The 24,480-nt window shown below is 43.5% G+C and overlaps 1 protein-coding gene across 50 annotated transcripts in view; it reads left to right on the forward strand.

Annotated features, from left to right (window-relative positions):
* Positions 1-24,480, forward strand: part of LOC119653867 (sodium channel protein para) — a 317,579-nt gene that overhangs the window by 264,952 nt on the left and 28,147 nt on the right. For 25 of the 50 annotated variants that reach the window (XM_038058927.1, XM_038058975.1, XM_038058976.1 and 22 more), the window contains 4 exons: positions 4,291-4,499; positions 4,571-5,050; positions 11,243-11,416; positions 23,013-23,135. In XM_038058927.1, the coding sequence (XP_037914855.1) occupies positions 4,291-4,499; positions 4,571-5,050; positions 11,243-11,416; positions 23,013-23,135 (986 nt within the window). Of the gene's footprint in view, positions 1-4,290; positions 4,500-4,570; positions 5,051-11,242; positions 11,417-11,743; positions 11,867-23,012; positions 23,136-24,480 lie in introns of all 50 variants that reach the window. The other 25 variants (XM_038058974.1, XM_038058954.1, XM_038058935.1 and 22 more) reach the window with 4 other exon arrangements.

Below are 24,480 nucleotides of genomic sequence, written 5' to 3' on the forward strand. Positions count from 1 at the left end.
CACATGCCAGGCCGCTAGTTGTGCCGACAGTAATTTAGTGCGTCGGCGATGCAGTCGGTGGTTCACGTCACGGCTGGGCCGCCACATCACTCCGCCCCTAGCTAAAACCGAGCGGATTCAGCGAAAAAACTCGGTACGTGATCCCACCAATGGTTTTACCGGGTAAACCTGACCGTCACTGCAGGACTTTCAATGGCCCTTCCGGCGATCTCCGAGGAGTATCAACCCTAAGGAGGACCTGAGAGCATATCTCAAGGTCCCAGCACGGATGTTGGGATGGCGGAGTCAGTTTAGAAACCGCGTCCCTGAGCAGATGCAACATGCTGGGGTCGCTTCACTCTGTTATCCAGCACAGGGTCGACGAGGAGTCGGAGATTCCCCCCTATACCATCTCCGCGGGGCTGGCCGTGAATTTCCCTCGGTGAGCTGTGCGAAGGTCGAGAATCACGAAACTGCAGGAACTGCGACCACGACGGATTGTCGCGAGCAATTAAGGCGGCCTTCAGTGCTCGAAGCCGACGTTGTAGCATCCTCTTGTACTGCGAATGGTATGCAGTGGTCCTCTGACGTGTGAAACTCAGAAGTTTGCCTAACTCCAAGAAAAAGGTAGACTCAGATTTACGTGATGGTTACGGCTCGTACACCAAAGCACGGGATCCACAGACAGAAGGCCTCGGCCCACGATTGTGCGGCAATGGTATTGCTTTAGGCCCCCGTGTGAACCTCACTCGTAACCATGTGAATGTAACGAAGGGCCAATGATCTTGAGGTCAATGGTATGGAAGCGCATGGTCGACCGAGGGAATACGCCCACTTCCTTTTTTTAAGTGCATCTTACACTTCTGGCACGCGATGTACTGTCTGCCCCAAGAGTATACGTCCTGCTCATTGATGGCCGGAAGTATTTTGCTTTGGCTAATCGGTTCGTCGTCCTGATACCTGGGTGCGCAAGATCGTGTACTGCGCGGAATACTTCATTGTGAAAATCGGCCGAAATAAATGGAAGGAGTTTGAGTCAAAGATAGGAAACTCCTTGAACTCGCATTTGCAGTTTGTTCTCAGACTTTGAAGTTCTGCATTGTCTTTCTGTGCCTCGGCGATTGCCGTATAATCCGACCGCGGCGGGGACTGTAACCTCCAAGATTCGCGACAAAGCGTTTGTAACGACGTTGTCTTTTCCAGACACGTGTTGGATGTCGAGAGTGAACTGACTGATGAAACACAATTACGGAAGTTAGCGAGGAGGCACTTTTTGTTTAAGCGCGAACTTGTGGTCCCTGAAGACAGTGGACGACAGCCTGCCCTCAAGGGAGAAATGGAAATATTCAATAGAGAGGTACGCGGCGAGTGGCTCGCGATGGTAGGCGCTGTAGTTACGTTGAGCTGGGTTGAGTTGTTTCGAAAAAAAGCTCAACAACTGACAGGTTTGGTTCACCCGTTACTACGTAAAAGGTCTCAGTAGTAAGTAAGCGTTGAAGACCGCTTGGTGGCCTTGGGCAGGAAACGGCGATAGAAATCCAACATGCTCTCATGGTTAGCAGGGAACGATTTTCATTGCTTCAACCTTGTTTGGCTCTGACTGAATTCCATCAGGGGTGATCATGTGGCCGAGGAATTTTACCTGCTTTTCTAGAAATTTGTATTTTTCAACATTCAAAACGAGCCCAGCCACAAAGAGACGTTGAAAAATGGACTCGAGATGATCCAAATGTTCAGATTCGAAAGAAAAGGCGATCAAAACGTCATCCATTTAGACAAAACAGAAGTTTAAGTTTCGTAGGACAGTGGTTGAATCTATGGAATATCTGCGCTGTGTTGCATAAGCCAAATGTCATCCTGGTGAATTCGAAGAATTCGAAAGGTGTGCAAATAGCCGTTTTCGGCACGTCTTCGAGAGAAATGGGGATTTAATAATACGCCTTAGTCAGGTCCGAGGTCGTGCAAACACGACAGTTTATCAACGAATGAGCAAAGCCATGGATCAGTGGAATCGGGTATCGGTCGGAAATTATCTCAGCATTGAGACGCCTGTAATCTCTGCTAGGCCTACATTCGCCGTTTAGTTTAGGGACAATATAAAGTGTAGATGATAAGCAGCTATTCGAAGGTCTGCAAATATCCTGTTTAATGAGTTCATTAAAATCTTTCTTTGGAACTGCTAGCTTCTGAAGTGAGAAGATCGGGGAGCCGATTGTGCTGATGTGGCACCGCACATCGCGCTTTACCGGCTGGAAAAAACTACTTTCAGTAGTGATGCTGCAATATTTTCGGAGGAGTGCACGAATGCGATGGTTGGAAAAGTTCTCGAAAATAGTGCAGGTAAACCAATAGCTCATAGTGAGACAAGAACTCTGCGCCTAAAATGGGAGTACTAATATCCGCCAAAACGAATCGCCAAAAAATCGTTCGGCGCAATCCTATACTCACGTGCACCTGCCTGTAGCTGTAAGTGCGGGTGGGAGAGGAGTTCGCAGCAGCCAATCGCAGGTTTTAAGGTATTAAGGTGTTTGGACGAGGTACGGGAAGAACCCACATACCCACGCCCGTGTTGGCCAGAAAACAGCGTCTGCTCAGAGAGTCGAAAATTGTAAGGCTACGTGGTACTGTACTTCGGGTCCAGTGAGTTCAGTTTTTTGCATTGAAATTGCATCCGGTGGTACATTTATTCGCTTGGGCGCAGAATTTACGGTGGTATCAGTAAATTCTCGGGGCCGCTGAGGGCCCCGGTGTGCGACTACCCGAACGCCCTTTTTGGGAAGCAGACCTCGACCGTGGCTGCGATCGAAATCTACCTTCCGAACGCAAAGTACTCACAGTCGCCGTCAGTTTGGAGACCGTATCCGCCAGTGTAGTATTGACCTAAGCTCCTCAACCTCCCGACGTGTGTCGCTAAAGATTACCTTGACCGCGGGCGCGCGTACACCTCGTGGACTTTGTCGCTCGTGGCGGATATTACCTCTAACGACCCCGAGTCCGCGCAGGCCAAGGTAGCGCGGGTGCTCTCTGGGGCCGCTACAACCACAGCGATTTCAAAAGTTCTGAGCCGACCTTATCCCCGTTCAGCTGCCTCATTACTCGAAGTAGCTGGCTAGAGGTCGTGAGAGCAGCTCCCCGATACGTCCGCGGCCAGTCCAATGGTAGTGGCAAAATGATGGTCTATTGAAAGAAGTTTCAAAGTGATCTTCTTCTATTTTAACTTAATAATTACTTGGAACAAACAGATGAACTTCACCAACGTATAAATAACCCTCACAAAATAAACATGTATATATGTTTTAATTTAACACATTTTTTTTATTTATAAAGCTTTTCAACAAATGCCGAAATTTATTTTACATTTCACAAGGTCTCAACGAAAAACTAATAACCCAACCTTACATTGTCAGTATTTTATTTGAAATATAAATGTTCTATAAAAGACAAAAATTACGTATATCAACCGCTATAAATACGTAATTTTGATCTTAATTAAAAAGAAAGTTCCAACGACAAATTGTTTACAAAACAAAATTCTAATTGCCATTTTACAAAAGCAACAATCACAGACACCTCCTGTTTCCTGCCTTGGATATGTATCTTCAAATGTAATCGATATCTTGGGATATTCAGTTTTCAGTTTTTGAATAAGTTTCCAAATCTGGGCCTTTGATTCCCACTTGCCTGTGTCAGTACTCAAAATGGATGAATTTATATTAAAGACCAATAAATTCATAAATACGTCCTCGTAAGCGGTTAGAGCCAAAGCAGGAGCTCTAAAGCTCTAGCAATTGTTAAAAAACAGAATTTCACAGTAAAACTTTTGGTTACTAAACGAAGTTACTCGCTTAAGTCTTTTGTTTTGCAATAACTCAAGTTGCTCGCTTAAGTTTTTCCTTTTGCATTAACTGAAGTTACTCGCTCCAGTTCGTTCTGATGGAATTGAATCAAATGCAACACGGGCCCTGTTAAAATTGGTCAGAAAATGAAAACTGAATAATGCGATGCTGTCTATGTCTACCGTTACCTGTCGATGTATTTTTGCATTCAATGTATGGTTTGTTTGATTCGTTACTTATTGTGTCATTCTGATACCAGTTCGTATGTGTGTCTTTGTGATTGCTACTGTTTAATTAAATTGGCTTTTGACAAAATTTGTGGCCCCCCTTATACCATACTATCGTATAATCCGTTTCTAAATGGAATTGTTATCGATTAAATCCGAAAAAAAACCACGTGAATGTGTTGATTTTGAAAATTTTTTAAATACAAAAAATAAAAAATTTGAAAAACATGGAAAAACGGACACGATAGGCAAGGGGGTTTGTCGTTGTATATCTGCAGAACATGGTGATAATGAGCTCGAGTTAGGACCCGACGATATCTTGGTCGATGGACTGCTGAAAAAAGGCGTGAAAGAGCAGAATCAACTTGAAGTGGCCATCGGAGATGGGATGGAGTTCACCATACATGGCGATTTGAAGAGTAAATCAAAGAAGGGAAAACTAATGAACAATACCGCGGTAAGTATCCATGATTTCAGTACACTGAAAAGGAATTGAATTGAACGCAACATCATTTATATCCATTCTAGATGATAGGCAATTCAATAAACCATCAAGACAATAGATTGGAGCACGAACTAAATCACAGAGGTTTGTCCTTACAGGACGATGACACTGCCAGCATAAATTCATATGGAAGTCATAAAAATCGACCGTTCAAGGATGAAAGTCATAAAGGTAGTGCTGAAACAATGGACGGTGAAGAAAAGCGTGATGTTAGTAAAGAAGATCTAGGACTTGATGAAGAACTCGATGAAGAATGTGAAGGCGAAGAAGGACCACTCGACGAAGGATTAGTTATACAAGCCGATGATGTTGTAGAAGATGAATATCCGGCTGACTGTTGCCCAGATCCATGCTATAAAAAATTTCCTGTATTAGCTGGAGATGATGATGCACCATTCTGGCAGGGCTGGGCAAATCTTCGACTGAAAACTTTTCAATTAATCGAGAACAAATATTTTGAAACTGCTGTTATTACGATGATTTTACTTAGTAGTTTAGCTTTGGTAAGTAACTTTAAATATTTCATTTTGTTTTTATATTAGATAAAAGAAACATCTTCTATCTGATTATCTTCGCTCTAAAATTCCTTCATTCCGCTTTACTTTATGTCACATTAAACTCAGGATATCATGGTGCTATTTGGGATGTGGGAGCACTCAGGCCGTGTTGAGCCATTGTACTGGCGACTACAATGTCTAACGAAATATTCCGAACTCGTTAATGTATCGCAGGATTTCCATTATCTCTGATCTGATGCCTGATGCGTCAATAGGCGTGGTATTTACATAGGAAATGCTCCGTGGATTCCGCTTCCTCATTACACAAGGGGCATCTATCATCTTGAGTAATTCCTATTCTAAACATATATGCCCAGCTAGTGAATTGTGGCCTGTCAGAATGCCCACAATACACCTGCAAGTCCTCCTGCTTTGTGACAGGATAAACTTTGCGGTACGCATGTTCGGTTTTTGCAGGAAAAGTTTGGTGTGTCCAGCGGCATTTAGGCTCTGCCACCTGTCATTGTGGGAAGCTTGCTCCCAGTTTTTGAAAACAGATTTAGCCAATGCTACTGATACTTCAATTACTGGTTCCGGTCCTGGCATAGGGGAGATTCAACCCTCTTTCGCTAAAGCATCCGAAATTTCCCTCTACGCCAGAGTGACCAGATACCCAGAGTTGTTCCACCGTATTGAATCTAGAGATAGAGTTCAAACGATTTCTGCATGCCTGAACGATTTTCGAGGTGATCAAAGGACTACTCAACGCCCTCAATGCAGCTTGGATATCACTGCAGATTGCGATTTGCTGCCTTTCAACCACTCACAAATCACCCAGTTTGCCGCCCTTAGGATCGCATAAACTTCGAGTTGAAAAACCGTTGCATATTGTCTCAAAGGAAAAGCCCACTTCTCGTTTTTATTCGGGAGGTAGACCCCGGCTCCAGAAGCCTCTTCTGTTTTTGAGCCATCGTGTAGAAGACTTCCGTATATCCCGCCACGCTGAATTCAGAGCTGCGCTGCATGTCGCGCTCATGGCATCAGTGATACCCAGACACACAGTTCTTTGCAGTGCGGCTAGTTTACCTTTTTGTCTCACCTTAACCCACCACATTACGGATGCATATATGAACATCGGCCTAATGGTGGCAACGTTTATCAACATTACCACATGAGGCCTGAGTCCCCATGTCGGGGCAAAAATCCGTCTGCACAGCCCATAAGCTGTGAGAGCTCGATTCATCTTTAGATCTACACGATTGTTTCAAAGAAGTTTTTTATCTAGAGTGACTCCCAGATATTTCACTTCTTCAGAGTGTTGAAAGGTAGTACTCCTCACCTCAGGGAGGCATAGTCCATCCAGTTTTCTCCTTTTTGTGAATAATACCAATGTGGTTTTATCTGGATTAACTGAAAGGCCATGTCTGAGGCACCAACTGTCTATCAAATCAACGTTTTATATTCCTATACACCGTTCCAAGATCCCCATCAACAGCAAGCACATCCACGTCCCCACGCATAAGCTTGAGCATGTATTGGCAAAATTTTGCAGTTCGCATAGTATTAAGTCGATCAGCATACTCCACAGAAGTGGCGAAAGCGCACCTCCTTGAGGGCAGCCCTTTGTTGCTTCTGCGGTCAGATACCGATCGACACCCACCTCAGCGCACAGCAATATCTGCGTTAGCATAACACGGATCCACTTAATTAAAGCGTCATCAACACCATGCTCTCTGGCGGCATCGCAAAGTTTTTGAAAAGGGGCAGACAAAAGCCCCTTCAATGTCAACGAACACCCCCATCGCGTACTCACCATTCAAAGTTGCATCCTCTACCTTTGTGACCAAAGAATGAGGAGCAGACTCACTGGACTTTCCACGCTGATAAGCATGTTGGTTTTCATTAAGTGGGTGCGACCTAAGTCCGTTTCCACGAGTGTGACGTTCCACCAGTCTCTCCAAACCTTTCAGTAAGAATGAAGTGAAGCTGATCTGTCTGAAGTTCTTTACATTAGAAAAGTCATCTTTCCCAGGTTTCGGTATGAAGACTACCTTAACCTTTTGCCAAGAGGAAGGCATGTAGCCCAGATCAAGGCATCATCGAAAAATATTTCTTTGAAGTCTTTCTAAGTGCTCCATACCCTTCTTTAGCATTGCCGGATAGATGCCATTCATGCCAGGTGCTTTGAAATGTTCAAAGAACGGCAGTAGTATGGCAGCGCTTTTGCAGTATTCTAGCACTTGCGTGTTGAAGGGGTTGCAAGAACCGTCAACTCTCCCCCAGCCACTTCTCTCACCCGTTCTCCCGGGTGGTATACTTCCAGGAGGGTCTGTACTAAATCCAGTCTGGAGCTCGTGAAAGTACCGTCGGGTTTTTTAAGTGAGTCCAACTTGGCCGACTCATCCCTTTTGAGGACTCTGCAGAGCCTCGAAGTCTCTGTTTCGCCTTCCAGCCTCTCACGGTACGTTCTAAAGGAGTTTCGTTTCGAACACCTAACGACCCTCTTATATTCACCCTGTGAATTCCTGAAATTTAACCAGTATTCGTTCTTAATACTTTTGCAAACCCGGTTCAGAAGTCGCCTGGATGATTTCCTGAGTTTTTGCAGTTTCCGGCTTCACCAAGGAACCGTTTTACCGCCTTGGCCTCGGAAAATAGGACAAGCCTCTTCATAGCACTCTAAAAGTGTGCAGTTCAGAGTCTTTAATTCATCTTCCAGCGCCAGAGGAGTCCTCACTCGCCTAGGGAACTGTTCTTTATTGCCAATAATTTCATTGAACTTTTTCCAATCCGTTTTTCTACGGTTCCGTCTTTGTACTGCAGACTGTTCGCACGCAATAGTCAGATTGAATTCTAGGTATTGGTGATCTGACACTGAGACCCCGTCTAGCACTCGCTAGTGTGTAATAAACTCTAACAACTTTAAAGTGCAGATTGTTAGGTCAATTATTTCACTTCTTCTTGACCCCACGAAAATAGGACGTACCCTACTTTCGCGGTTATCAGACTAGCTGAAGTGATAAAATCAAACAGCTTCTCTCCGCTTGGATTGCATTTGCTACTGCCCCAACAAATATGCTGAGCCTTCGCATCACAACCTATTAAAAGCTAAGGCCATTTGATTCTGCATGCACTACCAGATCTTTTAGTTCTTGCGTCGGCGGAGGGCACAAAGAATAATAGGGTTAGTAGACAGAGGCAACTATAACGTTTTTCCTCTTATCATTAACCTGGCATTGTAAGTTGACCTCACCAAGGTCCTGCGAACAGAAGTGTCTCAACATGGTTGCCTCTAACAATTTTGACATCAGAACGCAGGCCCGCGGTCTCGAGGATCTTTCATCGAAGAAGATCCTGGTCCCCTTGACTGATCTAATACCACAGATTCTGTTAAAACGAACCCATGGCTCTTGAAGCAGAAATATATAAGGACAGTCTTGAAACGTTGTCAGCTTTGCCGCCAGTAGATAGGAAGAAGCTTTGACATGCTGCAGGTTGATTTGACTAACTCTTATGTTTGTAGCCTTAATTGCAGTCTAATATGAAAACCGGCGTTTACTAAAAAGTCTGTTGCGTTCAGTGTGGATCTCACCGGGGCTACCAACTTGTCCTCATCTTCCACTTCCGCGTTCTTGCGTCCGATTTCTCTGGATATCGCCACACTTGGTAATATAGCGACATCCATGTCCTCACTCCCAAAAAACTTCGTCTTTTCTCGCAGTGCCTTCCGTGGCTAGAAGCTCTCCCAGGTTCACGGAGTTCGGGCTGCATGGATCGATTTTCACATACCGGCGTTAGATCAGTTGCGTCTACATTACCAGCTTCCCTTTCTTCCGTTTTTCCGGGTACAGGCGGAGGAGAAGGTTCTGACAGGCAAGCCTGTAGTTCCTTTTCCTTTGCGACTGAAGTTTCCTTCTGCCGAACTTTCGTTCCCCGTATTTTAGAAGAGTTAAGTAACAGTGTCCCCGACCAACCGGCCGTAGTCAGATTTCCAGTTTCTCTGATTAACAGAGTTGCTGTACTATCCTTTTTGGCTGACGACGCCAGAGACATCGGGTGTAGGGTTTCCACTGAAGTGGAGACCCTGTCTTCCACAAATTTCTCCGTGCGGGAACATGAATTAGGTGAGGCCTTCAAAATCCGTGCCTCGACCACGACCTGATTTCTCAAAGCCGCGGGTGGATTCGAAGTCTGTGACTTCTTACATATCACTTGGAGAGTTACAATCCTTTGTTTCCATCTTCATGTGTTTTTGGACACTCTTAGTGTAGTTGTAAACTATCAAAAGTTCCCCCACCACGACAAGGTGGTGTCCGAGGGGGAGATCCTGATTTTAATCTTAAACTAACCCAATTCCAATCTCCAAAGTGGTGACCTCGGTGTAATATGAACACGAAACCATTACGTCCTTCGCCGCCAAGCCTTCAATAAGGCACATCAACTCTCCCACCCGAGCGGACGCACCACCGTCAAGAGGGTAGCACTTAAGTTCCTCTTGTTCAGTCTCCGTAAGGACGTCTTTCGCTGGGCCAAACAATGCGTTCCATGTCAGCTCTCGAAGGTCTATTGCCAAAATCGCGTCGAGCTAAGCAATTTTCGAATCCCTGAGGGGCGCTTTGACCACATCTATCTAGATCTGGTCAAGATGCCATTTTGTGAGGGCTATGAAAACTGCCTCACGATCATCGACCGACACACTCGCTGGCCTCAGGCGGTTCTCGTACGAGACGTGGAAGCCTCCACGGTCGCCAGAGTCCTATACAACCACTGGATTTCCACCTTTGGCATAACACGGGAGATCATAGCGGACCAAGGCCGTCATTTCGAAGCGGAGCTGATATCTCACCTCGGTACATCATTTGCAAACAACGCCATACCAACGCATGGTCGAGCAGATGGACAAAACACTCAAGACTGGCCTGAAGTGGACACCACAGACACCCTGGCTTCGCGCACTCTCGGCTGTCCTTTTGGGTCTCCGTATTACCTTTAACGAAGACTTGAAAGCATCACCGACCGAGATTGCATTTGGCACATCGCTGTGCTTACCGGACGAGTTCATTGCGCCGCAAAGTTCCACCGAGCGTACTCCACACGACTTTGCCTCGGAACTCTACTGGCTCTTCGACGCTATCTGTCCAGTACCCCCGAGTAGACACACAGCACATCATCCCTTCGTTTTCAAGGACTTGGCCACCTGAAAATACGTCTTTCGCGGCATCGATGCGGTAAAGAAGCTGCTCGAACAGCCTTGTGCAGGACGGTACTGGGTGCTCCAGAGATTCAACGACCGAACTTTCCTGGTGGATGTTAACGGTGTCCAGAAAACACTCTCGACAGACCACCTCAAGTCAGCTTACATGGAACAGGTAGACCCTGCACCATGTCCTTCGATACCATTGCCTCCGTTTGCATCGCCACTTGCGGCGCCTGGTCACCAGCCTGTATCAGCGTAAGCACTATGCTTATCCTCTGGTCAGGGGCCTCCTGTAACGCAAGAACTATCCACGATGCCCAACCAGAAGCTCCACGGCGTCTTCTGCATCGCCGGGCTCGTCTTGGTCTATTCCACCTTCAGCAGCGCAAGTCCGCCTTTTATCACGACTGAGAAGACAGTAACTTTTTCTCTCCTTTCACCCAATGCGACGGTCACTGAAGAGGAAATGACTACCTCCGTAGTCCGCACGGCGCGTATCGGCGTAAGCAAGTGCTAGTCCCTTTCCCGTGGCACATAGCCTTGTGCCTTGATCCTAATATTAACCTTAACCAAACCCAATTCCAATTTGCAAAGTACTTTAAAACAGTTATAAATTAAGGGTCCGTTCTCATAAACTTTTTACCCAAAAAAAACAGGTAGCCATCCCTACAAAATATCAACGCAATACCCCCTCTCTCTATCTGTTTTTATCAATTTAATGATTGTGTATTACTATATTTTTTTAAAGTTGACTGGAGGCCCGCCTTAAATTTATCTTGAAATCGTAGAATTTTGTAATAATATGAATCATAATATGGAGCACGATTCTGGAAATTTTGATGAGAACCATGTCTGTTTTGAGTATAAACCATTCATATCAGCAGCGCCAGCTTGCATAACTTGGTATTCAAAAAATACCCCCAAAATTTTTAAATAAAATTGTTAATATTTTAATATTTTTTTACAAATTAAACTTAATATTTTATTCAACTAATTTTTAGGCGCTAGAAGACGTTCATCTACCCCAACGACCAATCCTGCAAGATATCCTTTATTATATGGACAGAATATTTACGGTGATATTTTTCATAGAAATGTTAATTAAGTGGCTTGCATTGGGCTTCAAAGTTTATTTTACAAACGCATGGTGTTGGCTTGATTTCATCATTGTAATGGTAAGTATCTGACGAAGAATTCATGTTTTAAAACTTATTTTTCAAAAATTCTAACCAATATTAACACAAATTTAAAAAAAAAAAGTGTAAGAAGAAAAAGAATCTTTTTGTTACCTCGAAGGTGTAGGTGTAAAGAACTTGTTACAAAAGCAAGCAGCTGTAAACGTGGAGAGGGTATTGTTTTCCTTAAATTTCCATTGGATATTCATTTTGATTATTTTTCCTTAAAATTCGTTTATTATTTCAACTTTTTCTCTTTTGTTAGCAAAATAATAAATAAAATTGTTACTAAACACAAATATTCACATAAATTGAAATCATCGATAGCTATCGCTTATAAATCTGGGCGCTATTTGGTCCGGTTCAGATGATGTACCAGCTTTTCGCTCTATGAGAACATTAAGGGCTTTAAGACCTCTTCGTGCGGTCTCAAGATGGGAGGGTATGCGAGTAAGTAATTGCAAAAAAAAAACACAAAAAAGAGCGAAATAAGACTAAGACGTGTTTATAAAAATGCTATATAAAAATTATCGTGTTTCTTTAACTGTATTGTGAATTCTTCTGTCTGTGTTAATACATCTACTATCTATATATACATATATGTTATCACACATACGAGCATACGTTTTGTCTAGGCAAAATGTCCTTTTTTGTAAAGTCAACAAGTACAAGCAATGTGTGTTCAGTTTAGCATTTTCCCCCAAAGAAAGGAGTTCGTGAGCAAAACATCTCCTCTAGCGACTCCTTCGGATGAATGATCAGCACAAACTTATGAAAATTCAACTAAAGACAAATCCTTAAATTCGCAAACTTCCTTAGGGAGTGCTTTCCATAAAGCGCGTTAAATCATATCAAAGTAACTATTTTTCATGAGGTCCCCTTAAGTTCCAAAGCTTCCTGCGTACAATTACCACATCCTGCGATATTGTGTAATGCTTCAGCGATTTTTAAAATTTGTATGATAATAAAGATACTGGCGTCATACTAAAAAGATACTCCATCCTTATTTAACAGGAGGGATGTCGATTGCGTTTATGTGTTTGCTGCAAACTTGTATATTTTTGTCACATGAGATCACGATTGGTGTTTGCAACAAATTCGGGAATTGTTTTATTTTTCACAATCACAATCCTGTGTGCAAATGAATGTTTAAAGCGTCACTTTGAACTCACAGTTCAATCCGAAAAGTCCTTGGAAACTACGAACCTGAATGAGTGCGTAGCAGATCACTTGTTAGCACTGCGAACAGAAATGGATTTAATGAAGAAATTCTATTGCAAAAAGGACAGATTGTACATAATAAATAAAATCAAAATGGAAAAATCGAAAATAACGATATTTGCCTTTGTCGTTTTAAGCCTATCTTACTTTACGCTTTGTCTCTCAACTATATATATATTGTATATGTTTATTATTCATTTTAACAAATCAAATTACAGATAAACAGAAAATCTAGTAATGTCTATGTATTGCTTTGGAAATTTGTCTTAATTTTGCAATAAAGAAAGCCTTCTTTATATTTTTAATATAAATATTTGTATTTAAATTGTTTTTATTGTCACTTTATATATTTTGGTTTTCAATAATATTTGTTTTAAAATAGAGAAGTAAAATAATATTAAGATAGTCAGCGATGCAATGTATAAGTAGCAAAAAGTTGTTCAAATTCTACTATAATAACAAAACATTCCTAGAAGAGAAGGTATTTAATAAAAAATCATTCGTAATGATAAAATGTCAGCTTCAAACCGGGCTAAGGAATTATAATTGTCATGGTTTTCTCTTTCGAACTTATAAACCAATGAAATAATATAATTACCAAAATGAATTTTGTGATCATAAATACCAAAAACTAACGTTTATTGACTATATCCGTTGAAAAAATAGCCCACCCTTCTTTCGAAGGTTTAGAGACCCCGCCCCCCCCTTAAGATTCAGATTGCTTGGGTGGGTATAACCATTTTTGAGAAAAGTGCATGTGACAGACAGACAGATGAATTTTAATAAAGTTTTTTTTCAATAAAATCTTAAAAATGTCCCACAAATGTAACTTTTTCCGAACAAAACCTTCAATTTTAAAATGAACCGAAAGTTGTCGTTTACTCTCTTCATCATCAACGGCGCAACAACCGGTATCCGGTCTAGGCCTACCTTAATAAGGAACTCCAGACATCCCGGTTTTGCGCCGAGGTCCACCAATTCGATATCCCTAAAAGCTGTCTGGCGTCCTGACCTACGCCATCGCTCCATCTTAGGCAGGGTCTGCCTCGTCTTCTTTTTCTACCATAGATATTGCCCTTATAGACTTTCCGGGTGGGATCATCCTCATCCATACGGATTAAGTGACCCGCCCACCGTAACCTATTGAGCCGGATTTTATCCACAACCGGACGGTCATGGTATCGCTCATAGATTTCGTCATTGTGTAGGCTACGGAATCGTCCATCCTCATGTAGGGGGCCAAAAATTCTTCGGAGGATTCTTCTCTCGAACGCGGCCAAGAGTTCGCAATTTTTCTTGCTAAGAACCCAAGTTTCCGAGGAATACATGAGGACTGGCAAGATCATAGTCTTATACAGTAAGAGCTTTGACCGTATGGTGAGACGTTTTGAGCGGAACAGTCTTTGTAAGCTGAAATAGGCTCTGTTGGCTGACAACAACCGTGCGCGGATTTCATCATCGTAGTTGTTATCGGTTGTGATTTTCGACCCTAGATAGGAGAAATTGTCAACGGTCTCAAAGTTGTATTCTCCTATCCTTATTCTTCTTCGTGTTTGTGTTTGACCAGTGCGGTTTGATGTTGTTGGTTGATTCGTCTTCGGTGCTGACGTTGCCACCATATATTTTGTCTTGCCTTCATTGATGTGCAGCCCAAGATCTCGCGCCGCCTGCTCGATCTGGATGAAGGCAGTTTGTTCGTCTCGGGTGGTTCTTCCCATGATGTCGATATCGTCAGCATAGGCCAGTAGTTGGGTGGACTTGAAGAGGATCGTACCTCTTGCATTTACCTCAGCATCACGGATCACTTTCTCGAGGGCCAGGTTAAAGAGGACGCATGATAGCGCATCCCCTTGTCGTAGACCGTTGTTGATGTCGAATGGTCTTGAGAGTGATCCTGCTGCTTTTATCTGGCCTCGCACATTGGTCAGGGTCAGCCTAGTCAGTCTTATTAATTTCGTCGGGATACCGAATTCTCCCATGGCCGTGTACAGTTTTACCCTGGCTATGCTATCATAGGCGGCTTTAAAGTCGATGAATAGATGATGCAACTGTTGTCCATATTCCAACAGTTTTTCCATCGCTTGCCGCAGAGAGAAAATCTGATCTGTTGCTGATTTGCCTGGAGTGAAGCCTCTTTGGTATGGGCCAATGATGTTCTGTGCGTATGGGGCTATCCGGCCTAGCAAGATAGTGGAGAATATCTTATAGAGGGTACTCAGCAACGTGATACCTCTATAATTGCTGCACTGTGTGATATCTCCCTTTTTATGTATGAGACAGATAATGCCTCGTTGCCAATCGTCAGGCATTGATTCGCTGTCCCATACCTTCAGCACAAGTTGATGAACCACTTGGTGTAACTGGTGGCCTCCATATTTGACCAATTCGGCTGTAATTCCATCGGCTCCTGGCGACTTATGATTTTTTAGCCGATGAATTGCACGGACTGTTTCTCCTAAACTTGGTGGTGGCAGTATTTGTCCGTCGTCTTCAGTTGGCGGGACCTCCAACTCGCCGATGTTCTGGCTGTTCAGTAGCTCATCAAAGTACTCAACCCATCGCTCTAATATGCCCATTCTGTCGGAAATCAGATTTCCCTCTTTGTCTCGGCAGGATGAGCATCGAGGTGTATAAGACTTCATCCTGCTGACTTGTTGGTAAAACTTGCGCGCCTGGTGCGGTTGCTCCCTGTACTTTTCTAGTTCACAGACTTGTTGGCTCTCCCAGGCTTCTTTTTTCCGTCTGTGAAGTCGCTTCTCCACTCGACGGAGTTCGTGATAAGTCTCTGCGCGTGCCCGCGTTCTTTGAGAATGCAACATTACTCGGTATGCGGCATTCTTCCGTTCCGTTGCTAGCTTACATTCATCGTGAAACCAGCCGTTCCGACTCCTTTTGCGGCTGGGTCCAAGTATATTTGTGGCCGTATCCTTGATAACATTCTTCAGGTGATTGTGAAGATCATTTGATGATGCTTCATCTCCAGGTCCCCTGTTGACTGCAGTTATTGCGGCATCCATTTCCCTCTTATAGGTGCCACGGAGGGTTGTGTTGTGGATGGCTTCAGTGTCCACTCCCACCTGATTGTCAGAGGGGATTCTAGGTGGTATTGTTATTTGAGCTCGGAGCACCATGCCAACGAGATAGTGATCCGAGTCTATATTGGCCCCCCTATATGTTCTGACATTCATCAAGGCTGAGAGGTGGCGGCGTTCGATCAACACGTGGTCAATTTGGTTGAAAGTGGTCCCGTCTGGAGAGGCCCACGTATGTTTGTGGACCGCTTTCCGCGCAAACCAGGTACTTCCAACAACCATTTCGTGTGACCCTGCTAATTGAATAGTCCGCAGTCCGTTATCATTTGTTTTTTCGTGTAAGCTATGGGAGCCAACGTATCGCCTGAATACTGGCTCCTTCCCTACTTGGCTGTTAAAATCCTCAAGTATGATTTTGATATCATATCTGGGACAGGCTTCGAGGGTTCGTTCTACTGCCTCGTAGAAGGTATCCTTCTCCGACTCTGCAGTCTCCTCTGTAGGGGCGTGAACGTTTATGAGGCTTATATTTCTAAACTTGTCTCGCAAGCGCAGAGTGCATAGCCGTTCGCTTATGTTTTCAAAGCCGATAACAGCAGGTTTCATTTTTTGGCTGACTAAGAAACCTACTCCGAGCACATGGTTTACTGGATGACCGCTATAATATATGGTGTAGTGGTTCTTCTCCAGGAAACCGGTCCCTGTCCATCACATCTCTTGCAACGCTGTTATATCAGCCCTATATTGGGACAGGGTGTCGGCTAGCTGCTCATCAGCTTTATCTCTGTACAGGGAGCGCACGTTCCATGAGAAAATGCGCAGATCGTTGTTCCGTTGTCGTTGCCGGGTCCGTCGTTTTAAAATCCGTCCTGTCCGAGGCTACTGTTGTGGCTTCGTAACAAGTTGTTTTCCGTGTAGGGTTGTCAGCCCTACCCAACCACCAACCTGGAGGACTAGTTGGTACAATTTGTCCCGTTTTTAGGCGCGTTTACTCTCTTACCATCCGTCAAATAGTACTTTTTGGAATTTATGGAGAGACCTTTCAAATGCATATATTGTCGCTTCTCATGACAATTTATAAAAGGACTTCGGCATTCTCTTAAAAGGGCGAATATTTTTCATGTACCCAGTTTGAAACCAAGTTTTTTTGTCGGTCTTTATACAAGCATGAAAGGCAGGCGTATCGTCTCACGTTGATGTTTACTTCTGACTTATTTATTAAAGTCCCTTTTCGGACGTCAGTTATCACCTTGCTGTTTTTGCTTCTAAAATCCTCCTTTTCCAAATCATGACTTTCGATATAGTAATTGATTTAATACAGAAACCTAAAACATCAGCTTCCATTTTACACATGCGCTTCCAGGGTTTTTTTCAAGAGTGAAGGTAGGACATCCTTCACTCTTCCGCTCGTGCTCCAGCGGAAACACTGTAAAATTCTCGATCCAGTTTGTTGAGCTTCTTTCTTATTGCAGTTAAGGGTGCGCTTCCCGCAATTCTAGTCGTCTTTGACGTTACCATTTTTTAAGTCTCTTCCATTAACTTTACACCGTGGTATGTAATGTGTGGGGCTTACCAACGAAATCAAGATAGTCGGCAGACTCATCTTATCCAAACCGCGCGAGTTCAGCGGAAGAATTGTCAACATAATCCCGCCAACGGGGTTACCGGACGAACCTAATGCTTCGCGGGCACTTTCTTGAAGCGCCTTTCAGTTTACTGAGGCTTTCAACCTTGACATTTGGGCCCGCCCCGAACGTCGAGGTGAAGGAGTGCTCCCGTCACTCTATGACTTTAAAGGGTCCCTCGTGTGGCGGGTGTAGCGTCTACCCAAGTGAGGAACCTTAGGGGTATCGACCTCAAGCGTCGTGTGTCGGGAAGGTGGTGTCGCCAGCATGTCGCACAGGGTCGGTGGGAAGTCGCAGATTCTCCCCGTACAATATCTCCGCGGGGCCGGCCGTGAACTCCTCTTGCCGAGCTGTGCGAAGACTGAGGAGGACGATAGGCAAGGACTGTGACCACGACGGATCGTCGCGAGCCAATAAGGTGATCTCAGTAGACCTCGCAACCTCACGGGAGTCTTTCGTTTTGGGCCCAGACAATTAAGCGTTGAAGATCGCTAGACAATAAGGGGCCTTGGGCAAGAAACGACGATAGAAGTTTAGCATACCCAAGAACCTTTGCAGAAGGCAAGGGAAAGCTTCTGATCGCTACAACCTTGTCTGGGTCAAGTTGGATTCTGTCAGAGGTAATCATGTGACCGAGAGATTTGACTTGCGTCATTAAAAATCTGCGTGCGATCGAGATCTACCTCCCGAGTTCCTACGGTCGCCATAAGCTTGGAGACTACGTCCACGAATATGGTTATCATTTCTTTCAGGTCTTCAATTTCCCGATTTGCGTCTCGAGAAACATCCGCGACCAAGGGTTGTGCGCACACCGTATCGGGGTCATCACTTTACCCACTTTGGCCTGTTACGCCTCCTTCCGGGATCAGCGATGTCCGCACATGGTTGGCAACTATTTCGGGAATGGAGCTATCTTCCGTTGTTCTAACTGCATGTAAATTTCGTAAGCAAATTGAAGTCCGTATAGCATTGACCACTTTTCTACATTCAGCAGCAAGGAAAACTCCGAATCCTTCTTAGTCGAGCAAAGAGCGGTAGAACCGTTAGTGAAAGATGAATTGCTTTTTTCACTTCGAAGGCATTTCGTCTGCACGCGTCGGCGGTCCGCACGAGAAAAAGTAAGTTCCCTCGTTGCTACCACCTGCCCACTGATTCCTCCCTTTCGATGATGTCTAACTGCGCGAAAACTTCTAAGAGACGACGCCCTCTTGTATTCGTTGGTTAACTTCTCCATTCTGTGACCCATGCATTGAAGCCACCGGCGATAACTTTTGGTTTCCGTCCTTTTGCACCCAAAACTAATCGGTCCAGCATGCCCTCGAATTTAGCTAACGTCATGCTTGGAGGAGCATAGCAGCTATAGGCATAAATACCGTTTATTTTTGCCGAACCCACTTATGGACTGCCTGATTCCTGTAAGGCCTGCGTCCTCGCATGCCCCACAAGGCCGCATTGTTAGGGTTTCTATCGGACTCACTTATTATATCCACTTGAACCTCCGATTCATGGGTGGTCTGCGAGAGCGGATCTTGTATAACCCTTCAGTGTTTGATATTGATTTGGATCAACCTCATTTTCTCACTACATTTAGCGCCTTTTTGAACTCGGAGCGCTTGCCGTTTCCGTTTCAAAGCCTCCATTCTCTTTTCCGCAGATTTTCTGGCATTAACGGGGTTCCTGTGGCCCAGGTCCTTTTCCGCCTTAGATATTGGAGGAGATCTCATTGATTGATCGTTGAGCTTCTCTTAAAGGGATCCGGCTCTCGACGCTCAGGAGCTTCCCCTAACTTGTTACGCTCGGATGCAGTTGGTGTCACCGCGGCTTTTAATGACCACCAAGAGAGAACCTCTTGGGCACATCCTTCTTCGCGTTTGCTATGGGTGTTCTAGCGTGCAATGTGCTAAGTTTAAAAACCACCTTGTCTAAGCTGCTTGTAGTATCTCACACCTGCAATTATTCTTTTGCCTATTCAGGATTTTGTCTAGGAACCTGTTCAAATCTCCCGCTTCTCATCTCATCTTATCTCTGCGTTAGCGCTGACTGTATGTGTAAATTTACAGCGGTTCGCTAACAAGATCTCCGTTTGACGTTTATCATCATCTTTCACGCGCAATTCGCTTTTTTACTGTTTTCACGTTATCGTTTCGTTTTTTTGTTTCTTTTTCTCATCCTGCTTTGTGCGGGCAATAAAATTAATCAATTAACACTAATCTTTCGTTTTGTTTATTATAGCATCTCGTTCTCACCCAACCGTGAGTTTGGTTGAATCTCGAAAGAAGTCCGGTCCCAGTATTTTCAAAGAACGCATTTTTCGAACATTGTTTTTGAAGCGTTTCTCGAACAGAACCTGGTCATAATATAGCTTTTGCATGACTGTAACTGCAGCTGCTTTTTTAACTGCGTTGCCTAGAATAGCCTTGTGGGGCCTAGATATTTTTACCTAGATGGACTGAAAATTTAATTGGGATTAGCTGCTCACAAATAAGCACAGTTACTTTCCGCGATGTCATTCGTCTTATTTCTTCCTCGATCGTCCAGAAAATTTAGCATCATTTGTAAATGTATAATATTACCAGGCTTAAAGTGTGGTAAATCCAGGCCTGACTAGAGGGAAGTGGAAAGGGAGAGACCCTCCCGGGCGCGGAGTTTTCTTGTAGGCCGGAATAGAAACTGCAAATAAAAAAACAGATACAGGACGCTCGCATAATTTTCCTCCCAGATCCGTATGATTTTCACCCCGGGCCCCGTTTTTCCCATTAATTTTCACCTCGGGCTCAGATTTTCTCTCTCTCTCTCTCTTACAGAGTAAGTCGAAGAAAAAACATCTTATGCCTATCTGCGTACATGTCAATTCTTCAGGAAGAAGAAGAAGAAGAAGTGCCTTAAGTTATCGCAGAACATACCAGATAAGTTCGTGAGGCACACGGTCAAATGTCAAAGATCCAGAAATGTAATGTAAAGAGGGCGCTGCTTCCCATGGTGTTTCTTCGTCAATAACTGCCCAGGATGTGTTGCGTCTGGAGTTCTTGACAAACCCGGCGGTTATTTGAACGATGTTGCGGATATGGTTGTCAAGAATGCGTTCAAAAATTTCCATGGTGCTCTGGGTCTCGTTTACCCTTGCTGATCAGTGCGAGTCTGGCCACTTTCTAGCGACAAGAAAAAGTGTCCTCCTACAAGCAAGCGTTGAACGCCTCAAGCAGCAAGTCTGGGCCGTTGGCGGAACACCAGTTTCTAAACTTCCGCTGGGATGCCATCAGGACCTGGCGCCTTCTTGTTTTTCATAGTGACAACGAGCGAGAGGGTCCATTAAACTTTATCGCGGGGTACATTATGAAACCCACTGTACTAGGATGACCAACAAGTTGGTCGCCCCAGAGCTAGATGGTCTATCGACCACGACGAGTGATGGGGGGCACTCGAACTATAATACCTTTCGAAAACCCAGAAAGTTCAGCATAATGTGCCCCGTTGGGTGCTTTCAGAAGCATGTACCGCATCACGAAACATTTGGATATGTTTTAAAATATTTTCTGTGGAGGATATTAACGGGTTACTCCTCATCCACGGTGACGAATAGCTGAGGAGGTACAGTTAGTTCTCTATGATTTAACGTGGGTACCTGTCTCGGGGATTTAATCCAAAGGTCTTATTAAGACACGGATTGATTTTGAATCCGCAATTAGAGCCCCGCTTTGACAAACTATAACGGTACTAGTCTATAGCTAGTGCGTGGCTCAGCCTTCATACTGGTGGATGTAAGACCTACCTAAATCACTACCAAACTAAGGAGTACCGCTCCCATGTTGAAACGCAACACCACACCGTGGCCCGAAGGTCTCTGCTCGCTTGAAAATCACCAAAAACCCCCATGAAACTCCCACTAGGGGGCCAACCACAACAACCGGGCTGAACGCACATACAACAGTATATGTCGTACGTGAATTTAAGTACTATCCCGGTTCCAATGGTACCAGTATACTCCTGGTAAGGTGTCGTGACCTATTGAGTCCCCGTGCAGACTCGGATCTGATTGCCCTAATTAGGACTTTGGGGCATTCGTCTACCGTATCACAGCCGGCAAACTAATCTGATACAGCGTCCTCCGGTGCCACCACTATGGAGTTCTCCTCGGCCACTTGGTTTTGATTTGGCCGACAGGGTTGCCGCTCCGTCTTTCTCACCGCTAACTCTAAGTACCGGTTGTGCTAACAGTCAAGTCCTTGAGTGTTTAACGTAGGTACCTGTCGTGGAGACTTCATCCTACGGTCTTCTTAAGACACGGATTGATTTTGTGAACACAATCAGAGCCCCGCTGAGACAAGCAACAACGGTACCAGTCTATACCAAGTGCATGGGTTACCATTCATACTGGTGTTGAAACGCAACACCACGCCGAGGCCCGAAGGTCTCTTCTCGCTTGGGCATAACCAACAACCCCCATGAAGCTCCCACTTGGGGGCCAACCGCAAATAACCGAGCTGTCCTCACATACAACAGGAGTTCACCCGAAGTATGTGAGTCCAGGGGCTTTCCCGGTTCCCATGGTACCAGTATACCCCTAGTAAGGTTTCGTGACCAATTTGCCACTTTAGATGAGTCCCCGTGCAGACTCGGGTCTGATCGCCCTAATTAGGCCTTTGGAGCATTCGCCTACTGCATCACGGCCGGCAAACCAAAGTAAGTACAGCGTCTTCCGGTGCCACCACTATGGAGGTCCTCCTCGGCTACTTGGCTTTGGTTTGGCCGACAGGGTTGCCGCCCCGTCTTCCTCATCGCCACCTCTGACCACCAGTTGTGCTGACAAGAAGAATTGGTCCAAATGTCGGCAATGATTGTGGAAGTGAAGGATGGATAAAGTCTGTTGTTGAAATATGGTCAAAGTATTCTCGCCATCTATCTGTCGCGGCTCGTCAGGTGGTAAGCAAAATACAGTTCTTATCATTAACGCAACAGAAGTGTTCGATAGTTTATCATGAAGATGTTTATAATGGACCGCGATCGCTTTTTTTTCTTCCTGACTTGCTTTCCTGTGAATTTTCCAATTGCCAATTGTCGAGAAACTTGTGGTAGAGGCCTTTCTTTTCACGAACCTTCGTTTGCACATCATCATTCCAAACGCCAAGTATCTCTGTTGATGAACCTCTTACTTTGCTTGGTGACCCAGAGGGTACCATTGGTGGGTTTGTGGATCGTGTTTTTAACTTGGTTCCCTTAAATTCTACATAAAAGGATGTAACTCACTGTATGCATGAGCGTTCACAGTTCCCAGCTTTCCATCAAATTTGGTTCCAATTGCAACAACGGTCTCCGAGAAAAATGCGTGTGACAGACAGTCAGACGGACGGACAGACAGATGGATAGCACAAAACCTTAAAAAGATTATTCTTTTCTAAATTAAATCGGTAATGAAGCTGACATTTTATTTCTACAACGTAATAAGGATATTACTATTGTACTAACGATGAGCACCAATAATGCACTAGTTAGGAATACCGTAAAAAAATAGGAAATTAAAATAATAAATTAAATACAGAACAGCTGAGAGTAACAATAAACAGATACAAACACCAGCGAAAATACAAATAGAACCGAATAAATTACGGATAACACACAAAATTTTCAAAGACCAAAAAAACCTAAATAAATTTGACATTGAAAATAATCCTTAATAATAATTTCTCTAAACAAAAAATATTTGAATTATCACTTGTATAGGTGTCGCTAATCAACTTCGTGGCTTCACTTTGTGGAGCTGGTGGTATTCAAGCCTTCAAAACCATGCGTACGCTTAGAGCACTGAGACCTTTGCGTGCCATGTCCCGAATGCAAGGCATGAGGGTACGTACATCTCCTGTTCACTGAAATCAGAAATTAATATACATTTAGCTAAAAAATAGTAAAAGAAATTCCATTCTCTTGCATTGATAGTTTCATTTTGAACTTAGCATCTTACGTAACGAACATAGTTATCATTTCATTCGATTCAATCTAGATTTTAGATACTCGTAGAAGATGACATGATTTCAATGAATATGAATGATATTCGATAAAATCTATAAGTTTTATGATAAAGTAAAGAAAATTGAACGAAATTTGACAATGTTGTTGCGTTCGGATTTGTTTGATTTGAGGAATGCGATTAATGCGTTTAGATTTCCTATATTTCATGGATAATTCAATAGCAAAGCAAGACCGTTGAATATTTCATTTTTGTTAGAATCAATAAACCACATTTACTATTGAAACTTCAGCATTCAAGAATCATTATGATATTATTATAATAATAGTCTTTTATTAGTTTAGTTTCGAGTAGTTAATGGAACGGAAGTGTTGGCTACGTTTGGATGTCCTTGTCATGTACTATTCTCGTATTTATCAATCAGTGTTTCGGATATTTTGATATACCATCTATGTGGAAATTAGTAGCGCCCTTTATAGTTACATATTTGGTTGTTGAAAATTTCTCTGAAAATTTTTTATATAGTTAGACCAACACAATCGTCCCATATTATTCATTTAGCTATTCAAAGAATTATCAAGCATAGATTCAAGGCTATACCAAATGCTGCTACTCATTGCGTACGTTCGTTATTTCAAATATATTTCATTATTATAAAACACCACACAAATGAAACAGAGCTGACTTTGCCATTTATTATATAACTAAGAAGGAGTCCTAGGACATTAACTTCAATTTTAACAACGTCTTTATATAAACACAAGCAACGACTTTATCACGAAATAATTACAATTATTCAACACGTATAAACACTCGTTTTGCATCCTTCGACACGAAAATTTACAATTTAACAAAGTATATTTGGAAAAAAGTTAATAATCGCTAGCTTGCAACGTTTACAGATAAGTTATGGAGTTATAATATTGAGTTATAATATTTATGAAATAATTATCAAACACGATTTTTGAATACAGTTCCTTACTCTTTTCTTAATTTTCCTTTTGTTTTACTTCTACACTGTTGTCTCACATTTCAAGCTTTTCTATTGTTCATGGTTTATCTTTTCTCATTTTGGTCTTGAATCACCATTTTTGTTGCATTCAAGATGCTTATACTGCATTGTTTGTGGGTAGAATCATTTACTTCTCCTTTTGCATGTCCTTAGCTCTCTTGAAGTGTTCCTAGTAGTTGTTGACTGCATGGTTCTAGTTATAAACACGTTTG

Source organism: Hermetia illucens, chromosome 4, assembly GCF_905115235.1.
Source record: "Hermetia illucens chromosome 4, iHerIll2.2.curated.20191125, whole genome shotgun sequence".
Lineage (NCBI taxonomy): Eukaryota > Metazoa > Arthropoda > Insecta > Diptera > Stratiomyidae > Hermetia > Hermetia illucens.